Genomic DNA, 22,307 nt, shown 5'->3' with positions numbered 1-22,307 from the left:
CCCTTTTTTCTTCAGGCCAGGCGGTCTTTACAACCAGCCGATTAAAATGGGATAGATGTGCATGAAGGTCTAGAGTCCCTTGTTTTAACTCTGATTTCCTTATCAGTGGACAGTGTAACAGCTCTTTGATGAAATACCTTGACAATTTCTGCCTTGAAACTAGACCACTTATACAAGAACAGGTCATCTTGGTTTGCTAAAGGAACTACCCACTGAGCAACGTCCCCTCCTAGACAAGATGTAAGCAAGGCGATGCGATATTGAGCATCAGGAAAAGAGAATGGTCAACATTAGAAATGCAATTGTATTTGAGTCAGGAATATCTGTATTTTGTTTGGATCACCCACAAACCTCTCAGGTGTTGCAATGTTGAATCGACAGAGGCATCGTCCCAGAAATATTTTGGGGCGATAAGGGTCCTAGCGAAGTAGCGTCTAGACTGTTAGGTAGAGGTTTGATAGTGGAATGAATAATCACTTGTTTATTTGCTAAAGTTGTCATCTCAACTCTAGTGACTACTGATTCTTTTTGTAGTGTGTTTAATGCATTAAGTACATCATCTAAGGAAGCCATTCTGAAGTTTGTGCCACCGGAGAAGAAAATGGTTGTGGGCTTACTATTCTGTTAGGTCTTTTCGAAAAGACTCTGAAGCTTCTCAGGAATGGCATGATGCTAAGAATGACCCACTGCCAGGCACCACTGGGTTCCTAAATGAAACCAACACAGGACCCTTAGATGCCAGATGAGGGGAAGGAGGCGGAAAACGGACTGCTGGGAAGGTGGTATCAAATAACAAATGTAAGAAATATTAGCATGATAAGTGTATATCTCAAATTCAGTAATCATCTAAAATGCATGTGCTTGTAATACTACTTGTACCTTCAATAATATACACCCCCACCCCCACCACCACCACCACCCTCACCACCACCACCCCCCCACCCCCACCCCCACCACCACCACCACCACCACCCCCTCCACCACCACCCCCCCACCCCCACCACCATAGTTTAACCTTTTCGCTATGAATATGTCTTGTGATATCTTCTCAAAATTGAGTAAGCTTTCCTCAGCGTATATATAGTTATGGCTTGAATTCTTCTGACAACTGCGCTTACCTCAGCGCGTGAATTCATTGTGTCTTTGAAGCACAAAGCAAATGCTCTTTTAGATACTTGAGGAAGATGCATTCAGCTTGTTTGGTAGTGAACGTTATCTGCTTTTAGTTTCAAAAGCTAAAGATTTTTTAATCTTTCAAGATTAATTTTTCGGAGACAAAATAAGATTCAATGCTTTCAGTTTCAAGAAAAATAAGTAATTAGTAATGATATAGTTCACCCGGATTCCGCTTTCCACTTTCCTCAGCGCTTGTCAAGTATCTTGCGAATGTGAGTCTTATTCATCTCAGAAGATTTAATTGTTTGTTTAAAGTCTTCACACTTTTGAAATTGAAATGCAGTTAAACAGGCTTTTGCTGACAAGAAAGACAAATGCATTCCTGCTGTACTTTAACAGAAAAGTGAAACACATATTTCTAATTTGAAACTTTGATTTTCCATAAACGAATGCCTCTGCTTACAGCACCTCACAAAGGTGAAATAGAGGCCATATTTACTTGGTAGATTAGTGAGCGACTAGGCTCCACGAGGATTCTGAATGATTGAGAGTTAACAAACTCTCCTTCCAAGGTTCCATGGATACAAAAAATTGAAAATCATAGAGACAGCATTCCTCCTCTCTGTCCATCAAAGGATTTTTTTAATAGTAAGCTTTCGTAACTGGGTGTGGCTACGTTATGTGCAGGAGACGCCCAGCCAGGTCAGGGTAAAAGATTATGATACACGTAGTCCTGTAAATTCAAGGTATGCTTTTTTCTTGTTTATTAGGCTTGTCCAGGAAGATACACATGAAACCGTCATCTCATTCCAGATCTTGACAGACCTGGAACATTGTTTTACCTGCAATTTGCAGGGGACTAATGCCATTTTTACTGGGGAGTCTGAGTGTGCTTTTGACTTCACAAGGGTCCCTCTATCTGGGAGAACCAAGAGATAGCCTAGGACGAGTCTTGAACAGGCAGTTCCACGAGCACTTACAGACTTAGGTTTAGTAGAACTTTCTCTCACAAAGTGCCCTTTCTTACCACAATTCACCCAAAGACCTGTTCGGCGTATAAACTCTTTTTCTTCTTTGGTTTGTGGAGAATGAATGAATACAATGTCTCTAGGTTCTCCTAAGCATTGGGGATTTGGTCTAGTTGGAGACTTAAACACCCGATCACCTTTTCCAAAATATCTACGCCGACTCCCCTTTTTGCCCATTCATTTCATGACCAAGTCTGAGGGAAAGATTATTAAGGTCAGGGTAATCCTTAGATTATGGTTCCACCTGTAATATTACATCCTTAAGATGATCTTTTAAGCCCTGATAAAATAGTGCTCCCCTTTTTTCTTCAGGCCAGGCGGTCTCTACAACCAGCCGATTAAAATGGGATAGATGTGCATGAAGGTCTAGAGTCCCTTGTTTTAACTCTGATTTCCTTATCAGTGGACAGTGTAACAGCTCGTTGATGAAATACTTTGACAATTTCTACCTTAAAACTAAACCAGTTATACAAGAACAGGTCATCTTGGTTTGCTAAAGGAAATACCCACTGAGCAACGTCCCCTCCTAGACAAGATGTAAGCAAGGCGATGCGATATTGAGCATCAGGAAAAGAGAATGGTCGACATTAAAAATGCAATTGTATTTGAGTCAGGAATATCTGTCTTTTGTTTGGATCACCCACAAACCTCTCAGGTGTTGCAATGTTGAATCGACAGAGGCATCGTCCCAGAAATATTTTGGGGCGATAAGGGTCCTAGCGAAGTAGCGTCTAGACTGTTAGGTAGAGGTTTGATAGTGTAATGAATAATCGCTTGTTTATTTGCTAAAGTTGTCATCTCAACTCTAGTGACTACCGATTCTTTTTGTAGTGTGTTTAATGCATTAAGTACATCATCTAAGGAAGCCATTCTGAAGTTTGTGCCACCGGAGAAGAAAATGGTTGTGGGCTTACTATTCTGTTAGGTCTTTTCGAAAAGACTCTGAAGCTTCTCAGGAATGGCATGATGCTAAGAATGACCCACTGCCAGGCACCACTGGGTTCCTAAATGAAACCAACACAGGACCCTTAGATGCCAGATGAGGGGAAGGAAGCGGAAAACGGACTGCTGGGAAGGTGGTATCAAATAACAAATGTAAGAAATATTAGCATGATAAGTGTATATCTCAAATTCAGTAATCATCTAAAATGCATGTGCTTGTAATACTACTTGTACCTTCAATAATATATTGGGGAGTCTGGGTGTGCTTTTGACTTCACAAGGGTCCCTCTATTGCCACAGGTGCAGGGTATCCTCTTTTGCTTTGGACAAGCCTTGTCACTGTTGTGGGGCTCTGCTTCTGTCCTCTTGGATGCAGGTTGTTCAGGACTGGGGTTCTGGTGTCAGTGGGGTCTCTTAATACTAGATTTAGGGTAGCTATTGGTGTGGGGGCTAGTACCCATTGGACAGCTAATTCCTGCAGCTAGTCTACCCCTGAAGTGACCACATACAGGGGTATGGGTGACCTTGTCTACTCAGAACCCTCTATTCTGACACTCCTAAAGCTGGCAGAAATCAGATTTTAGTGTACAGACCACGTACTGTCCTGATGAAGACTCGCAGCGGAGGCCACAGTCACCCCTCTTTGCTTCAGTTGAGTCGAAACGTTGACGCTCTTCCCCACTAGACCTGTAACAGTTATTCATCTGCCATACCTTTAAAATGCATTGAGTGCTTATAACAATTTACATATTACATGTAAATGAAAGTCTACCATTGGACAGGTCAACATTGTCTGGTCTTGAGTTACCAGTGTATCGAAAGTATCTATCTGTTCTTTCTTAATTCTATGATTTACACTTTTCACTACCCGCCACCACTACTCTACTACCCTTTTCTTTTTCTGTGCGCAACCTATGTTCATTGAAACGAATTTAATATATATTCAAAATAAATGTGGATATACTTTTGAATTTAATTGGGCTGAAAATATTTCTTTTCGTCTGTGTGTTCTTTTGAAATATATATGCATAAAAAGGTATTTAATGCACGCATGAAGCAACTTGTGAGTATATGATACTAGGGTTGGTAATTTGCATACAACCCACATTGTGAAATTGAATTTTATTCTTGGTTAAACATTGGTCACGGACCATTTGTTCATTCCCCCATAGAATTAGACATCAGCTGATGATAAAATAAAAACCTGGCGAAGGATTCAGCTGTGACCTGTGCCGGAGAAAAGTTCTATACTTGCGTCAGAACCAGTCTGTGATGGTGCAAGTCTGTGTTCGTGGTTAGCACGAGTGGTATTGGACTTGTACTTGTGGCAGAACTCCTGCGCTTCCGCGGGACTGTCGAATATGCGATATTTGCCGTTGAAGTCAACCCTGAGCCGTGCTGGATACAACATGCCATACTTCAGTCCAGGATTCCTCAGTGTAGCTTTCACCCCTTTAAATTTCCTTCTGGCTTCCTGCACCATGATTATGAAATTTGGAAATAGTGAGATCTTGGAGCCCTGCCACATTGTTTCGCCACGTTAACGTGCCATGTCTCGATCTCTGAAGTTCATAATGCGGGCTATGATAGGTCGAGGCGGGCAACCAGGGTTTGGTCTAGGTCCAAGAGACCAATGTGCACGCTCCACCACAAATCCAGCTGTAAATGCGTCTCTCCCAAAAAGATCAATGAGGACTTTTTATTCAAACGTGTCCATGCGTCCAGTGGCGGTGGACTCCGGCACGCCAAGAATGCGCATGTTGTTTCAGCGGCTGCGTGATTCCAAGTCCTCATTTTTGATCGGAACCTCTTTTAGGATGCATTCCACTCGATCAACCCTCTTCAGCGTCTGAGTGGTGCCATCTTCGAGATCAGAGGTGAGAGACTCCACAACATCCAGGAGCCTATCATGTGTTTGAATCTTGACCCCCATATCAGCCATGTGTTTGTCCAAGGAGTCAAACCTTACATCCAGCGCCCTAAAGCCTTTACGCATTTCTTGCAGGAGTAAGGTCATTTGGGTGTAGGAGGCTTCAGTGGCAGATGTTTTCTGTCCCCCCTCCGCCATGTTGCTAGATTGCTCCAGAGCTGTGTCTGACACTTTATCGAAGGAAAGTAGGCACTGTTTTGGGTCTTTACGGCCCATGCCGCAGTCTGGCACACACCACAGAACTAAAGGTGCAGGAAATGAAAAGCGGGGATTATCTGCCAAACATCATCCCCTTTGGTATCGCTTTAAACAAAGAATGGAAGCCCAACCATTTGGAGAAATGTCACTCTTCCCCAGTGTTACACAATGAGGAATTGTTGAATGCAGAATGTCAGTGTGCCAGGGCTGAAAGGAAGCAGAAGGGACAGGCAACAGGGATCACGCCACTCATGTATCTATTTCTCTCTCTCTCTCTCTCCCTCGCCCCCCTCTCTCCGACCCTGTATCCGCCTGAGGTCGGTTAGACTAGTATGGTTGAGTTCTGTTGTAGTAACTCCTGCTTTTAAAACACTGCGAAGCTATTAAAAATAATGCATAGAAAAATGTGCGTCCGCCATTGTGTGCAGTGCACCACAACCATTACCATTACCAACCCAAAGCCCGGCGGACACAGCTCCGTAAAGCTGTGCACGGCGCAGAAAGGATGCCCTCTTCCACCCCCTGAAGCCCCAGCTGCGCTCAGGGATAGTGAGTGATGTATAATTCATAGCGCCTCACTGCAGCTTCCGGGTGCGTGCACGTGAGTGCAGAGGCCGGGTTTGCTCTCACGAGGACTTCTGTGCTGGTGAATGCTCTCCTAGGCACAAGCTAGCGCCCTGAGGCCCTCGGTACGAGTGAAGGGCTACATTCGGGCAGGGCACAAGTCCTAAAATAAGAAGTTGGGGGACTGACCTTGTTTGGCAGTATGTAAGTGACATCACTGCGCGCGACATTACACACGGCATCACAGGAATTGACATCATAACAAGCACTGGCATTGCCAATAGATCTCGCAGTAGGAAAGTTGGAGCTATTGGTTTTGTAAATGACATTTTATATTTATATATCGTTATTGGCATTGTCAATAACAATATATAAATATAAAATGCCATTTACAAAACCAATAGCTCCAACTTTCAAAATGCGAAACCTATTGGCAACGCCAGTGCTTGTTTTAAGTTCCAGCTTGCAACTTATTCCCTTTCTCTGCCCCCTTTGGACAATAAAATATTATTAGTTAGTTTTGTGTCATAATACCATCTTTTACCTGATCCTTTTAGATATTAATGATGCATCCCTGAACCGGATGAGAGGCATCCTCAACACGACAGAACAATCCACTGGGATCATCAGAAGCCCTTCACCTCCGTGCATTCGGGTGGGTATGAGAACACCTTTAACGCTGCCCATTGAATTCTATCTCACTACTGTCTATCTGTAGTAATTTTATTTTGGTTTCCTATCCCTTTTCCTGCTGCTTTTGCTCCTGTTTTTCCTGCCAGATCACTGACTCTGGTCTCCTTCTTTTGCTGTTATTCATGGTTCTCCTTCCCATTTGCAATCTTTATTTCTTCCTCTGTTGCTCTTATTCCAGATTTTCCTTTCTAATTGCTTTTTTTATTCTCTTTGGTGCTTTGTTTTCTGGGATTTCTCTTTTTCTATTTATGTAATATTGATTTTTTTTTTATGGTTAGAGAGGCCCTATATGACATACTTTACACACCTCTATTGTATACCCAGGTCAGCAAGCCTTGGGTGCAGAATTTTCATTCACTCTCCAGAGCTTCTTAACCCTCTGTGATGACCCACAATAATACTGGTTTTAGCAGCTTATGCATCTGGCCTCTGATATTTCACATTTAGAACTTGATCCTTTTATGGTTAGATTTCTGTTAAGGTCATTTCGAGAAGTTGTTCCTCATTTATCACTGATTATCATATGGGCTAGAATATTTAGTGAGTTTTAATTTGATGAGACTCATGTCTAGGTGGCACTGAACTTTTTTCATACTGAGCAATTTATCATTCACTAGTATTAAAATTTAAATTTTTATACCACATTCCAAAATGAAAAACTGAGCGTTAGTCTTCTGTTTGTATCTGTACTTACACAAAAGTATTCTTGACCTAACATCACAAAACATGGCTTCGGACAATGTATCTCCCATTGATTCAATGTTACATTTTCAGCTCCTTTTCTAAGGTCCCAGTATGACAGTTCTGGTTCTTTCACGTGACCCCACTGTTACAGCCCATGGATTAAACAGTCAGCAACGTTTCTGCCTTGCAATCGGTATATAGCACCATTATGCAGGACAAACATTATTATCCAACAGATTTTAAAGGATATCACAAGCAGCCTTTATAGGCCTCTGATCAAAACCGAGTATTAAGTACTTTTATCTTGAACTGTTTTGCCCTTTAATTCCAGTTTTTTGGTGCTAGCCTGCTGGCAACAACTACACATTTGCAAGTTGAATTCTGACAAGAGCCATGTCCACAACTCTTACGAATATGGCTTTGTTGAATTCCATATTTATTATAACAGACGTTATTTCCGTCTCAGAGTTCTCAATAGTTTGTTTCTGATATGAATCCACAAGTAATTCTAAAATGGACATTGTGCTTATGCTGCATCAGTATTTCAGAAAATACCTTTAATAATTTCCAAACCTCACCGCCATCTTTATTCACTCCTAGTTCTGGGGATTTTTCTGTTCTGCTGTATATTGAGTGGAATTTGCGATCCTACCAGTTTCACATACCGTATCCAATCCTCAACTCAGGCCAGTTGATTGGGGGGAGGGAAGGAGGTGAGGAAGGTCACTCGTTCTGATGTACAACTCCAAATTATAAATCTTTTGAGATTCAGACTGCTTCTAGACTTGATGATAATGAATCCAATGCGGGTACAGGGGCCTTTCATATGGATTCAGTTCGATGATGCTTCTGGCCGCCACAACAACAAACATGTGCTGGCACAAAATGATAAACACAAAGAGTTTCAGGCAACCTGGGTAGCTGCTACATACCTTCAGAGCAAATGATCAGGTTAGGGTGGAGGCTTTGTTGCATCAAGTGTTTCCAATTGGAGATTGTTGGTGTGGAACAATTGTCTCAGGATGCATGTTACTAATAATTTGTCACATAATTTGGTGGGTTTAGTTTCAGAGCTTTGTCATTAATTCAAGCAGATTTGTCAGTAAATCTTGGAATAGGCACCATTTAGGTGCAATGAGTGCTGGAGTGCTTTGGCCAAATTTCCTTGTGTCTGTGATTGATCTTTCAGCTGCATGAAGAACAAAATTAAATGGGTCAGTCTGGATAACAGGGAGGTAAGTGATGTAAGAAATACTACATATTAGTCTTGAGGGTGCAATTGAGTTAAATAGCTCTTTAAGATGTTCTTTTGGAATTGATCTTCTTGTGAATTATATGAGTTTACATTGCTGTTGAGCTTACGTTACCAAAGATTTATGAGGACCATCTATGTTTAGTTCGTCTTCTAGCATGAAGTCAATGGCTTTGGCTTTCTCTATCAATTCAGAGCAGACATCTACTTCATTGAGGTGTATATACCACTAAGTCATCCTTTCTTAGTATTGTTTTCAGCATTAAAAGTGATTAGCAGGAATATCTTTTTTTGGGGGGTCCAGTTTTAGTTTCCGTCCAGTCTGAATTTTAGGAAGGGGTTCAGTTAGGTGGTTAATGAAGATCCTTAGTTAAATCATTGTGTTGTTTGCATATTGTTGTACATTTTTCCAGATGCAGATTTTTTTTTTGTCTTGTGCAAACATGGATCTTGCGTGTGCACCATGACATATCCCTTCCTCGCGGATTGCTGGTTTTTTGGACTGGGACCTGCACCCAAAGCACTACCCTCATAGTGGTGAAAGGCTTCTGCCTTTGCCCGGAGCTAAGCAATACAAGCTTGGTGGCAGCATACTGTGTAATGATCAGTCGGAGTGAACAGGCCTTTTTAGGTCATAGCCTAAGAGACACTGCAGCTGTCTTGTTTGCTAAAGAGATCTTGGGGACATTCAGAAAGCTTCTCTGGGAATGCATTTCGCCCAATATACACCATTGGTTTTGTGATTTGTAATGTACATTTTCTAGCTTTCTATTTGCTTGCTTTATTTGTTTTAGGCTGTTCAGCGTGAGTTTGTTCCTCCCAAAGAGCAAAGACTTTTCGCACTACCTTTCCCCATATTCTTCCACAAGTTCTCCTTTCTGTAAAAAGGCCTATGAATCTTGTTTTTATCTTGTCACATGTGCTGTGGATTCAAAGACAAAGGTCAAAAGTCAGGCTCTAGCTTCTAAGGGAGCTTGGTGTTTACTTTTATTTCTCTGACTTCAAAGTCATAAAGTTTATGTGGCAATCCTGCTAGATAATGGGAGTAGGAGAGTGTATTTATTCCACCATAAAACAATATTTAAATGAACTGTGCAAGTAATTCAAAATACATCAGAATTAGGAAAGCACAAATGAAGTACCCGTTTGGTTACCTCTGAAGTGTGTTGAAAGCAAATACTTTATTGTGATCAAAACAAATCAATACACTAGGTGATGCAGTGTCCATACATTATCTGCTACAGACTTCTAGCCGCAGATTCCTTAGCTTAGAGTTGTCTCCAGGCATCAGACTGGATCCTTCATTTCTTTTGTGAGCAGGGCCCCTGCATACCGGTTTGTGGCGTTTTTAGGCTTCCTGCACCAAAAGTGACATGCACAGTGCCTATAAAGGCGCCACCCCAGCGTGCTGACATCCGTTCTTTTTCCTCCACGCCAAGCAGCACAGATCAGGATGGAGCTACCCCCAACAGTTTTTTGACTCACCTTTTTTGACTTTTTGTCAAACTTTTTAAAAAGATTTTCTTCTGGTGTGGCAGGTATGTCAGCTAGGAAAAATGGCTTCAAGCTGCGGCACCTGTCACCGACAGATGTTGGTGATGGACCCTCGTCTTGTTTGCCTCTTGTGCCTCAAGCGAGACCACGACACAAAGACTTGCGTTGACCGCCGTGCCATGCCCCCCAAGGCCTAGAGGGAGTGCTTCCTCAAGGTCATTGCTTCTCTGTGTGCAAGGCAATGACGGTCTCGATAGCACTCAAAACGAAGGTCCCAGAATCAGTCATGGAGCCTAAGATCCTCGTCATACTCAAAGTAGTCTTCTTGTAAGTCTATGGGGCATATGTATCAAATACTGTTTTTGCTATTCTCAAATAGCGATTTTTAGAGAATCGCTATTTGAGATTCGCAAAACGAGATGTAATTAAAAATTCGCAAATAATTTGCGATTCCTTGGTATTCCTTAACTGCGATTCACAAATTGCGAATCGCAATTAAAGAATGGCTTCCGAGAGGCCCATAGGAATGAATGGGAGGACATTCGCAATTTGTGAGTACCCATTAGGTACTCGCAAATTGCAAATGCAATTTCAAGGGTGCAAGGGTGTCATAAGGACACCCTGTTGCACCCCTAACATGAGTATGTGTGCACATGTGGCACACATACATGTCCTAAGGGCATGTATGTGCCCCACATGGCACTTTGAAAAATGCCAAAAAGGGCATTTTTCAAAGAGATCGCAAATTACCACCAATTTGAAGTTGATGGCAATTTGCGATTTCTTAGGGAGAAATAGCACAACATGGGTGCTTTCTACATCGCATTTAAGGAATCGCAATTTGTGATTCCTTAAATGCACTTGCAAAATAGGGAATCGCAAATTTTGCTATTCCCTATTTTGCAAGGGCCTTTTGGGATGTTACATCCTAAAAGGCTTTTTCCTGCTTGCAAACGGGCCGATTCTGAGAATCGGCCCATTTGTGAACGGGAAATGGGCTTCACACATATGCCCCAAAGAGTAGTAAGTTGAAGAGGTCTTCAACTTCACCCCGTCCTTTAAAGTCATCTGACGAGACGAGGGAGCATTGTCACTCGAGGCCTGGCTCTGCGCCTGGGCTGGCTCTTGACCTCCTTAAGTTTTCTGCCAGCCGGAGCAACCTCCAGCCAATTCTGTGAATTCTGTGAGGCCATGCATATCATATTTCGGTGACTGCTGGCACCACTTCAGGCCCTGAGGATTTGTATTTGTATTTGTATTTTAGACTTGTAGAGCGCCTTATCACCCCGGGGTCTCTAAGCGCTTAACAGGCGAGTGAGTACTGGCAGGAGGAAAACAGACTAGATATTACCCCATGCCTCTTGGAAAAGCACGGTTTTTAGCTTTTTCCTGAAAGGCAGGAGTCTGGTTTCTTTGCGCAGATTTTCAGGCAGTTGGTTCCAGGCTTTGGGCATTGTGTGGGAAAATGTCCGGCCACCGATAGTGGACCGTTTGATCCTAGGACAGATCAAAAGGGCGGCGTTGGCTGAGCGTAAGTTCCTGTTGGGGGCATATGGGACAAGGCGTTTTTTGATGTATTTCGGGGCTTGCCCATATAAGGCTTTCTGCGTAATGCATAGAACTTGGCTCGTTGATTCACTGGCAACCAATGTAGCTCCCGGAGGAGAGGGGTGGCCGGTGTCCTTCTTGGTTTATTGTATATAAGTCTGGCCGCGTCATTCATGACGATCTGAAGTCTCTTGGTGAGTTTTTTCGGAATGCCGAAATACATGGCATTGCCATAATCCAGTCGGGCCAGAATTAAGGCTGACACTGCTCTTCTGAGGGTGTCTGCCTTTAGGATGGGAGCTAGCTTGCGCAGTTGTCTCAGGAGGCCTACACAGGTGCCCACCACCGCCGAGACCTGGGCTGACATAGTGAGATTTGTGTCGATGATTACGCCAAGGCTTTTTACTGCTGTTGCCGGTATTGGGGGGTTACCTAATTCTGAGGGCCAAAGGAGGTCGCACCAGGGGCTAGATGAAGTTGTGATAGGAAGAACCTCCGTCTTATCCGGGTTGATCGTTAGGAAGTTTGCCGTCATCCAGTTGACGCTAAATTGTAGAATATTCTTCAGTTTTTGATCAGCCATAGGGGAATTGCCTATCTGAATGATGATCTGGGTGTCGTCAGTATAATTGTATATATTACAGTCCATCTGATTCAGAGATGAAATGAGGGGTTGCAGATACGTGTTAAACATCAAGGGGGACAAGGCAGAGCCCTGAGGGACGCCGCATGTAATTTTAGCAGCCTCTGACACCAGGTCATCCAGTTGTACTTTCTGGACCCGTCCACCGAGGAACGAGGTCAGCCAGGCGTGGGCCGTGCCCTTGATGCCAGACTCCCCCAACCACGACAGAAGGAGGTCATGATTGACCGTATCAAATGCCGCGGAGAGGTCGAGTAGCACCAGGGCACAGGGATCTTTATTATCTGTTTTAAGACGTAGGTCATCTAGCACTGATAGCATGACTAATTCCGTGCTGTTGTGGGCTCTAAACCCCGCTTGGTTGGGTTTGAGTAGTGCGTTACTCTCGAGGTGGTGCGAGAGGGCGGACAGCACAAGATGTTCCAGTATTTTTGCTAAAAAAGGCAGTTGAGATATGGGCCTGTAATTCTTTAGAATCTTAGTGCCAGCACCGGCCTTTTTTAGCAGGGGGATCAGTCTCGCCTCTTTAAGAATGGAGGGGACTAGTCCTGAGGTAAGGGAACTATTTAGGAGCGATAAAATGTCCTCCTCCAGACCTGGCCATGCTTGTTTAAATATCTGCGGGGGGCAAGGGTCCGCCGGAGAGCCTGATTTAACTTGGTTCATCACTTTTGTCAGGGAGTCCTTGGTAAGTAGGGGTAGGGAGGTTAAAGGCTCAATGATTGTGGGCGGGAGAGTTAGCGGAGTTACCGGGCAGTCAAATCTGGGGGTACTTTCGATTTCTATCAGAAGGTCGGATATCTTTGAAGTAAAGAAGGATTGAAATTTATGGCAGTCTTCTTGCGTAAAAGAAGGCGGTTGTTCCTTCTTTTTCCTCAGTTCAGTGAGTACTTGGAAAATTTCCTTCTGGGGGTTAGGTGCTGTGGCAATTCTGCTCTCGTAGAACTCACTTTTCCTAGTTCTAATGGCTTGTTTATACAAGGCGAGCTTTTCCTTATATAGAGTCTGGCAGTTAAGATCATACCCCTTTCGCCAGGCTCTCTCGCACTGTCGCAGGGCCTGTTTTAGGAGTCTCAAATCGTCATTGAACCAAGGGGCGCCTTTGCCTTTTTCCCTGATTTTTATCTTACGTGCTGGGGCTACCACCTCTATTGCAGATTCCAATTTTTGCGATAGCTTTTGACTGGCCTTCTCTAGATCATCTTCAGGAAGTCTGTTTAGGTGGGAAGGTTGCTGTAAAGTTGATAGCAAAGTATCCGGATTAATGGAGTTCCATCTTCTCACTACCCGCCATTTGTCGGATGAGATGCTTTCTTGTTTCGGAAAAGCTAAGCTACCCTGTAAAAGGTAGTGATCTGACCAAATGCAGGGTAATGAAGTGACTGGGCACAGGGCAGGAACAGAAGTCCATATCAAGTCCAAAGTATGGCCCTTCATGTGTGTTGGGCCTGTCACAATCTGGGTTAATTCTAGTTCGGTCATTGCGTCTTCGAGCTGTTTGGACGTAATGTCTCTAATGGGCTCCTCCCAATGGAGGTTAAAATCGCCCATCACCATAAGACCCTCATATCTCGTACAGAGGTCGTGAACCAGACCCAAGAAAGGTTCTAGAAATGTTGGGGGGGTTTTTGGCGGGCGATATACGATGATTATCGTGAGGCAATTGGTGGGAGAGCAGAGCTTGACGCCTAGGATGTCTGCTCCCTCAATGCATTCAGCACAGATAGTTTCTGCTTTAAAGGCATTTTTATATAGCAGGGCTACTCCCCCCCTTTTCTGCCATCTTTTCTGTTATGAGAGATAGCACCAAAGTTGGGTGGGAGGGCGGCCACTAGGTCGGGCGCAGAAGAGTCATCCAACCATGTCTCCGTAACTCCTAGAATATCTGTGTTCCCCTCCTGGAGCAGGGAGAATACCTCTAGATTGTGTTTTTGGAGCAAACGAGTGTTCAGCAAGCTGACGCTCAATGACGTTACCGTTGCTCTCCTTCTTCTCTGATCGAGTTTTTTTGGGCTGGTTCAGCTGCGGGCTTCAGTATGTTCTCCCGCCTCAGAATCTGCTGTGTATGTTGGCTAATGGAGTAGGTAGCGCTATTAAGCGCAATTAGGTTTTCCTTGGAATAACACGGCTCTGAGCCAAGGGTCATGGCCCTTGGTCTCGGCCGGTCGCGGACGGGCGCAGACGGGCTTGCCTTTGGCGCGCCTTCGGCGCCCCGCCGGCGCGCCCGCTGCGCTGCCTGTATGAGGGTTTCATTTTGTGCCCACGAGGGCGGGAGGGTGGGCGTGGCTAAGCGCTTGCTTCCTAGCCCCCCAGCCTTCTCCTCACCCAAGATGGCCGCCGCTAGTAGTCCTACCTCGAGGTCAGTGACCAGGGAGCAGGGATAGCTTGAGATAGGAAAAGCAGGTAGATTTTGAAGAGCAGGACCCGGCTTTCCGCCTCAGGACACTGCAGAAAAGAGCGTTTAGGCAGAGGGTAGGTGCTGTGCAAAGTAGCAGTAATCACAGTGCAAACCACGCAGGTTTAAAAATGCAACAGGTATTTTTTAAAACTTGTTAAAAGGAACAAACGCTTTCGCGCACAAACGTAGCACTCACTTGCAATCAGTGAGGAGAATGAAGGAATCGGTTCTTTTATGCCCACGAGGGCGGGAGGGTGGGCGTGGCTAAGCGCTTGCTTCCTAGCCCCCCAGCCTTCTCCTCACCCAAGATGGCCGCCTCTAGTAGTCCTACCTCGAGGTCAGTGACCAGGGAGCAAGGATAGCTTGATATAGGAAAAGCAGGTAGATTTTGAAGAGCAGGACCCGGCTTTCCGCCTTAGGACACTGCAGAAAAGAGCGTTTAGGCAGAGGGTAGGTGCTGTGCAAAGTAGCAATAATCACAGTGCAAAACACGCAGGTTTAAAAATGCAACAGGTATTTTTTAAAACTTGTTAAAAGGAACAAACGCTTTCGCGCACAAACGTAGCACTCACTCGCAATCAGTGAGGAGAATGAAGGAATCGGTTCTTTTATGCCCACGAGGGCGGGAGGGTTGGCGTGGATTCTGAAGGGGTTCCCACTAGTTCTCCACTGGTGGTTCCGTCCCCTGATCAAGTCGGGCCCATTAGATCCACAGATGGATCTGGACCGGCGCTGCCACTTCGACTTTCCCTGGTGCAGGTCCCCATGCTGACGCTCCTGGCACTGCTGGCGCCCTCCAGTGATGCCATCCCTATTTTCATTCTCCAGTATTGGGGTGTCTTTCATAGATTCACATGCCTGAATCATTCCTCGTAGTCGGAGTGGGAGTCTCACGGTATATAAAAAAGCAATAATATGCAGTAATATCCTAAGAAAAACTTGGTAATAGCCAACCAGGAAGTAAAGTAGCCCTAGCTACAAGTGTAAAAACTTCCACACTCATGACTATCCTAGTCATTTTGTATAGTCCAAACTGCAGCCAATCAGGCGACAACACCCACCAGAATGTTCTCCCCAGAGGCTCAGGCTCTCAGATTTTCTACCGCAGGTTGTGTGAAGGGAATCTTCCTGAGCTCTGCTCAGTTCTTCTCAGTTTTCTTCAGGATTTCTTGAATTTAGGATGTCTTCCTCAAAGAAATCATTATTCAGGCCTTGTGGATTGGATTGGATTGGATGCGGATTTATAGAGCGCGTGGTTACCCGGGAGCGTCCCAGCGCTATAGAACCCAGACTACTGAGGACAGAAAGTGAGGTTAGGGGCCCTAAGGAAACAGAAAGGTTTTTAAAAGCTTCCGAAAACGAAGGTGGCTTGGTTCAGCCCGAAGCTTCAGCAGTAGCGAGTTCCACAGAGTTCCAGTATTGATTGAGAACCGCCTTCCTCCTGTACGAGCCCTCTTTACTCTGTGAATTTTAGCTAAGCAATCGTGATCTGAGCGGAGTGGCCTATTAGCTTTGTAGAGGGGGCACTAAGTTCTTCAGAATGGGGGGCCCCTTTTCTTGTAATGATTTATGGGCAATACAAAGGGATTTGAACTTTATCCTTTCGCGAATAGGTAGCCAATGCAGCGTTCCCAGGGCTGGTTTCGCTGATGACCTTGCTAAAATGCCTGTCAGCAGCCTAGCTGCGGAGTTCTGAATATATTGCAATTTGTTAATTGTCGCTTCTGGTGCGCCCAGGTACAGAGCGTTACTGAACTCCAGCCTAGACAGGATCAGCCCTTGAATTAAAAGTTTCTTTGAGAGAGAGGGAAGAAGAGGAAGGACCTTCCGAGCTGAGCAAAGCAAGCCAAAAACTTGGTGAGCTCCGACTTTTCTCAGAAGATCCCCACAAGAAATGCATCTATTGCCTGTATCCGGATCATCAAGTGAAGGACTGCAAGATATGCAGGACCTTCCCTCAAAAGACCCTCAGGGACAGAGAGGGCTGCTTACTTCTGTGGCTACAGAAGCTCAAGGACCAGGATAATCCAGTATCTGAGGTAGGCAGTGTTGCCTCTGGGTCTTCTATGGCCTCTAGGAAGAGAGCTGCTGAGGAGGTGTTATCTTCTCCTGGGGCCAAAATTGGAAAATGACAGCAACCTTCTAAGAGGTCAGAGAGGCCTTCAACTTCCAAGGCTACTCCTCCTGTCAAAAGCAAACCTTTGCCTAAATAAATAAATAATTTCACGCCCGAGAAGATCGGTCAAGATTTTGCCTCCTAAACCAACTTCTGAGAAGATTTTTCGTCAGAAGAAGACCCCATCGTCATCGACGCCGTCGACGACCCCTTCGTCGACGAAGATTTTCGACGACGCAATGTCTACATCGACGGTACTTTTTCATCACCTAAACCTGAGATGATCATGTCGTCGGCGACATCACCGTCGATGCTGGTCTATGTCTCAGTGAAACCTATTTCGTCGACGAGAGAAACTTCACCTGCTCCTATCGTCAGCGCACCGTCGACGACCAAGACCAAGAAAATTTTGTCGGCAACGGCTTCATCGTCGACGACCTCGTCGACGACCTTCTCATCGCCGACGAGCTCGTCAATGAGAACTACATTGTCTCCAGCCAAATCGTCGACAAAGACTTCATCGTCAACAAAGACTTCATCGTCGACTAAACCCTCCTCGTCGTCGAAGGCAACTTTATCGATGACAATGCCCTCCTCGGCGTTATCCTCTTTAGGACTTATTCCTTCGTCGACGAACCCATCCACGGCTCTTCCGTCAACGCCAAAATTGTCAACATTTACAGAAATTCAGGTTTGGTCACCATCTACGGCTTTAACTTTTACGCCGTCTACGGCGAAGCCTTCTTTGCTACAAAGGCGTGGTTCAGGACTTGAACCTTTATCTCCATTGTGCCTGTCGCCTCAGAAGATACCTCTACAGGTTCCTGACAAATTGTTGGACTCAGAAGACAGTGAGGAAGATTCTGATATGGATGGTAGGTTTGGAGCAGCTACAAGTCCTTCAGAACTGCTCATTAAATACCAAGAGGAAGATCAGGACGATCAACCTTCGCCTGAACATTTGGCGTCACCTACTAAAAGTGTTCCGATAGCTCAAATGCCTGTAGCATTGTTAACCAATCTTCAACATATGCTGAACGATTATTACCGTCATTTCACGCCATCTGAATCAGCGGATTGCGTGCCTCCTACACCTGTGGTGCAGGCTTCCACATCAGAATTCAGGTCTCCAAGACCTCTTTCGCCAGTGATTTCCCATCATCCTGCGGAAGCACAATCATCAGAGGATGAAGAGAGAGAGGAAGGTGAAGTTGATGACAGGTCCTTGTTGTCGGAGTAGGATGAATATCAAATCCAGACGCCTTCTCCTTCACCTCCGATTCCTGCTGATTCACCTCCAGTGGACATTGGAGGTTTTCTCCTTCTTATGGAGAGAGCGACCCAACGTTTCCTTATTCCTATGGAAATTAAGAAAGAGGAATGTTTCCTCTATGACTTTAAAGACCAGCCAAGAAAACAGGTCCGGACAATTCCAATTATAGAATTCATATGGAAAGAGCGACTCAAGGTGATGTCAAATCCTGCATTTATCCCTCCAGTCTTGCCACGTCTAGACAAGAAATATAAGGCACCTGACAAATCTCCAGCTTGCCTTATAGGACACCCAAAGGCAGATTCTGTGATTGCGCAAGCTGCCCAAAAACGGGCTTGAAATCCTTCATCCCCGATCACAGCCCCACCAGATAGAGACAGCAGGCGTCTAGACTCGATTGGGAATTGAGTCCCTACGAAGGTAGCGACAACGATATGTGCAGCGAATTCTTTAGCCATTCTGGGTCGGTACGACCGACAGATGTGGTCGGATGTCTCACCGTACATCGACATGCTACCGTAGCCTTCAAAATCTGAAGCTCTGAAGATACTGCAAGAGGGAGAACAGATCTCAGCAGAGATTATAGACTCTGCAGTGGATGTGGCTTCTACTGGGTTCAGTCAGCTGGCGGGGGCTGCTGTCCTACGTTGACAAGGCTGGTAAAAGGCGACTTTGTTTCGTCAAGAGGTGCAAGCTAAGATTCTAGACATGCCCTCCGATGGAGAGTTTTTGTTTGGTCCGCAAGTAGAAGAAGCTTTGCAAACCATTAAAAAGGACACTAAAACAGCCAGCTCTCTCCCTCGCAGTTTCAGAAGCCACCCTTTCGGGGTGCGAGAGGACGTGGATCGTCCTCTAATAGAGGAAGCTATAGCCAACAATCTTCCTACAGATCTCATCAGGGGAATCAGCGCTACCAGTCCCAACGTTACCAATCTTATGGCCAACGCAACACATCCTATTCCCAGAACAAGAAAAAGCCTGCCTGCCGCGGAAAGGATTCCAATAAAAGGCAATGAGTGTCATCACCTGCCACCGCTGCTGCCGCAATCCCATGTAAAGATTGAAGGAAGAATCTCAAAATGTTATTCGAACTGGTCCTCAATAACATCGGACAGGTGGGTTCCTAGACATCGTGGCCAGGGGCCATGCTCTTGAATTCGAAAAGTTTCCTCCAAATGTCCCTCCAAAAGGCCCTCCTCCAGCTCATCTCAAGGAGTTGTTTTCCCAGATAAATTTGATGTTGAAAAAAGGAGCGCTCGAAAAAGTCCCTCAAGGGCAGAGAGGAGCAGTATTCTATTCACTGTTCTTTCTAATAAGGAAGACATCTGGAGAATGGCGTCCAATTCTAGACCTTCGTTCCCTCAACAAGTATTTGAAGAAACTATCGTTTCGGATGTTATCGCTTCAAGATATACTGCATCTTTTGTCAGCAGGGGATCACATGGCCACCTCGGACCTTCAAGATGCATACTTCCACGTTCCCATTTTACCCCGTCACAGGAAGTTCCTGCGTTTCAGAGTGGCTGGCAGGGATTTTCAGTTCAAAGTCCTTCCCTTTGGGCTACGATTGGCACCCAGGGTGTTTACGAATGTCCTAGCTCCAGTAGCAGGTCACCTCCGGCTGGAGGGGATTAAAATATTTCCCTTCCTGGACGATTGCTTTATCAAGGCATATTCTTTCTCAGACACAGACATCCATGTCCAACGATGTCTGTCTCTCTTCCAATCGCTGGGTCTTTCTATCAATCTCAGCAAGTCGCACCTTGTTCCTTCCCAGAGGCAAACGTTCTTAGGAGCAACCTTGAACACACAACTGGTTCAAGCTTTCATATCAGACGAAAGGCAAGAGAAGATCCAAAACATGGCTCAGATGTTACTATCAAGAATGTCAGTTTCAGTCCAACTGTTCAAGTCCTTTCTGGAAATGGTTTCTTCTTGCATCCCATTGATACCAAATTGCCACCTCAGAATGAGGCCCCTTCAGGAGGAACTCAACCTGCAATGGTTGCAAGTCTCAGGTTCATTCGGAGATCTCATTCAAATAACTCCTCGGATGCGAGAGGCCTTTCTTTGGTGGGTCCAAGAACGAAATTTGAAGAAGTGGTGTGCGTTCCTTCAAGAGGTGCCAAATTATACAATCACCACAGACTCATCCCTCGAGGGTTGGGGAGCACATCTTCAAGGGCTGAAGGTCAGCGGGAAATGGAGCCCTCAACAAAAGGTTTGGCACATCAATCTGCTAGAGCTAAGAGCCATCTTCTTAGCCCTCAAGTCCTTTCGTACAGTCATTCAAGGGGCCACAGTATTGGTTCGCACGGACAATACTACAAGTATGCAATACTTAAACAAACAGGGAGGAACAAGGTCGGTTCTTCTATCTCAGGAAGCCCAAGAGATCTGGGCTTGGGCGATAAGACACAGGATCAATCTCTTGGCTGTTCATGTGCCGGGAGTTGCAAATGTTCTGGCGGATACCCTCAGCAGGTCAACGGTGTCCACCCACGAATGGAAACTGCATCAGCCAATGGTGGATCGAATCTTCCAGCAGTGGGGTCATCCCGATCTGGACCTCTTTGTGACCAAGAACAACAGCAAATGCCGGTTCTTTACAAGCTGGCTTCCCCACAAGGACTCTCAGGGGAATGCGTTTTCGATCAACTGGTCTCAAATATATGCTTACGCCTTTCCTCCGATACCGTTGGTTCCCAGAGTTCTCCGGAAGATGAAGAAAGAGCCCTGTTGCTTGATTCTCATCGCACCCAGGTGGCCTCGCCGTACTGGTTCACCGAACTTCTTCTCCTATCGCAGTGCAATCCAATATAGTTTTGACCAATTCCGAATCTCCTCTCCATTCAGAATGGTCACATTTGCCATCCGGATCCGACTTCTCTAAAATTAGCAGCTTGGCGCCTGAGCACCTTGAATTCGCTCATCTAAATATCTCTGCGGATTGTAAGGAGGTACTGGCTAACGCGCGAGCACCTGCTACAATAAAGACATACAGACTTAAATGGAAAAGATTCTGCATTTGGTGTCAATCTGCGGGGGTGCACCCGTTTCATGCAACCCCGGAACCGATATTACCTTTTTTCTTGCACTTAGCGAGATCAGGCTTATCTCATGCAACGTTAAAGGTCTTTTTGGCAGCCATTTCAAGGTACCGTCAGGATGGATCCACCTCTCTTTATTCTTCAAGAATAATACAACAGTTTTTTAAGGGACTATTCAGAATGTTTCCTCCTGTACGTCGTCCACCTCCATCATGGCATCTTGATGTAGTATTAGCGCAGCTCATGCATCACCTATTTGAGCCAATTCACACGGTGGATTTTAAATTTCTAACCTGGAAGGTTTCTCTTTTGCTAGCATTGACTTCATCTAGAAGAGTCCGTGATGTTCAAGCTTTCACCGTCAATTCGCCTTTCTTACAATTCACGTCCACTTCTGTGGTGCCACAGACAAACCCAAAGTTTATGCCTAAGGTGCCTTCGGATTTTCACCTGAACGAACCAGCCATCTTAAAGACGTTTTTTCCTAATCCGCAATCCCATGCGGAGAGGGTATTACATACCCTTGACATCAGAAGATGTTTAAAATTCTATTTGCAAAGGACCTCTGCCATTCGCAAATCCGATCAACTGTTTGTCGCATATGGGAAGATACGGCAAGGACAAGCAGTGTTTAAACAGACCTTAGCTAGATGGATTTCTGCAGCTATTGGCTTTTGCCATCTACAAACTGGAAGCCCTTTGCAGGCAACTCCAAGAGCTCACTCTACAAGAGCTATTTCTTCCTCAACTGTTCTTTTCGCTGGAGTTCCTCTTCAGCAAATCTGCAGAGCAGCGACTTGGTCCAGCAGACATACTTTCACCAAGCATTATTGTTTAGATGCTGCCAGCGAGACTGATACGTCAGTGGGTCAAGGGGTTCCACGCAATCTTTTCAGATAAGGTGAGCCTCTGTTTCCCTCCTCCTCTGTACTGCTTTCCAGACGCTTATTCCATGCCTAATATTGAGTACATTCTCCTGTGATTGCAAGTTTTTTCATGCATATATGAATGTTGGCATTTTTAATATGTGAATGTATATACTTGCTATGTACAGATTTATGTTACAAATAGCATCTTCCAAGCATTATTTGGGTACTGCTATCTACTCTGATTCAGGCATCTGAATCTATGAAAGACACCCCAATACTGGAAAAGAACAATAGTTACTTACCTGTAATCTGTGGTTCTCCAGTATTGGTGTCTTTCATAGATTCACATGCAACCCGCCCACCTCCCCTCAGAGGCTTTTTAGGCTAGGTGTTTTAGCTTCACTCCTGTGCGAGAAAATCTGAGCGCCTGAGCCTCTGGGGAGAACATTCTGGTGGGTGCTGTCGCCTGATTGGCTGCAGTTTGGACTATACAAAATGACTAGGATAGT

General features: G+C 45.1%; 1 protein-coding gene across 3 annotated transcripts in view; it reads left to right on the top strand.

Annotated features, from left to right (window-relative positions):
* The window catches only part of LOC147691857 (uncharacterized), a 496,690-nt gene that overhangs the window by 220,220 nt on the left and 254,163 nt on the right, over window positions 1-22,307 (top strand). For all 3 annotated transcript variants that reach the window (XM_086938132.1, XM_086938131.1, XM_086938133.1), the window contains exon 5: window positions 6,336-6,433. In XM_086938132.1, the coding sequence (XP_086794258.1) occupies window positions 6,336-6,433 (98 nt within the window). The remainder of the gene's footprint in view (window positions 1-6,335; window positions 6,434-22,307) is intronic.

This window comes from Lissotriton vulgaris, chromosome 9, assembly GCF_964263255.1.
Source record: "Lissotriton vulgaris chromosome 9, aLisVul1.2, whole genome shotgun sequence".
NCBI lineage: Eukaryota > Metazoa > Chordata > Amphibia > Caudata > Salamandridae > Lissotriton > Lissotriton vulgaris.
Note: the sequence above shows the minus strand (reverse complement) of the source record. Positions and strands in the feature narration are given on the sequence as shown.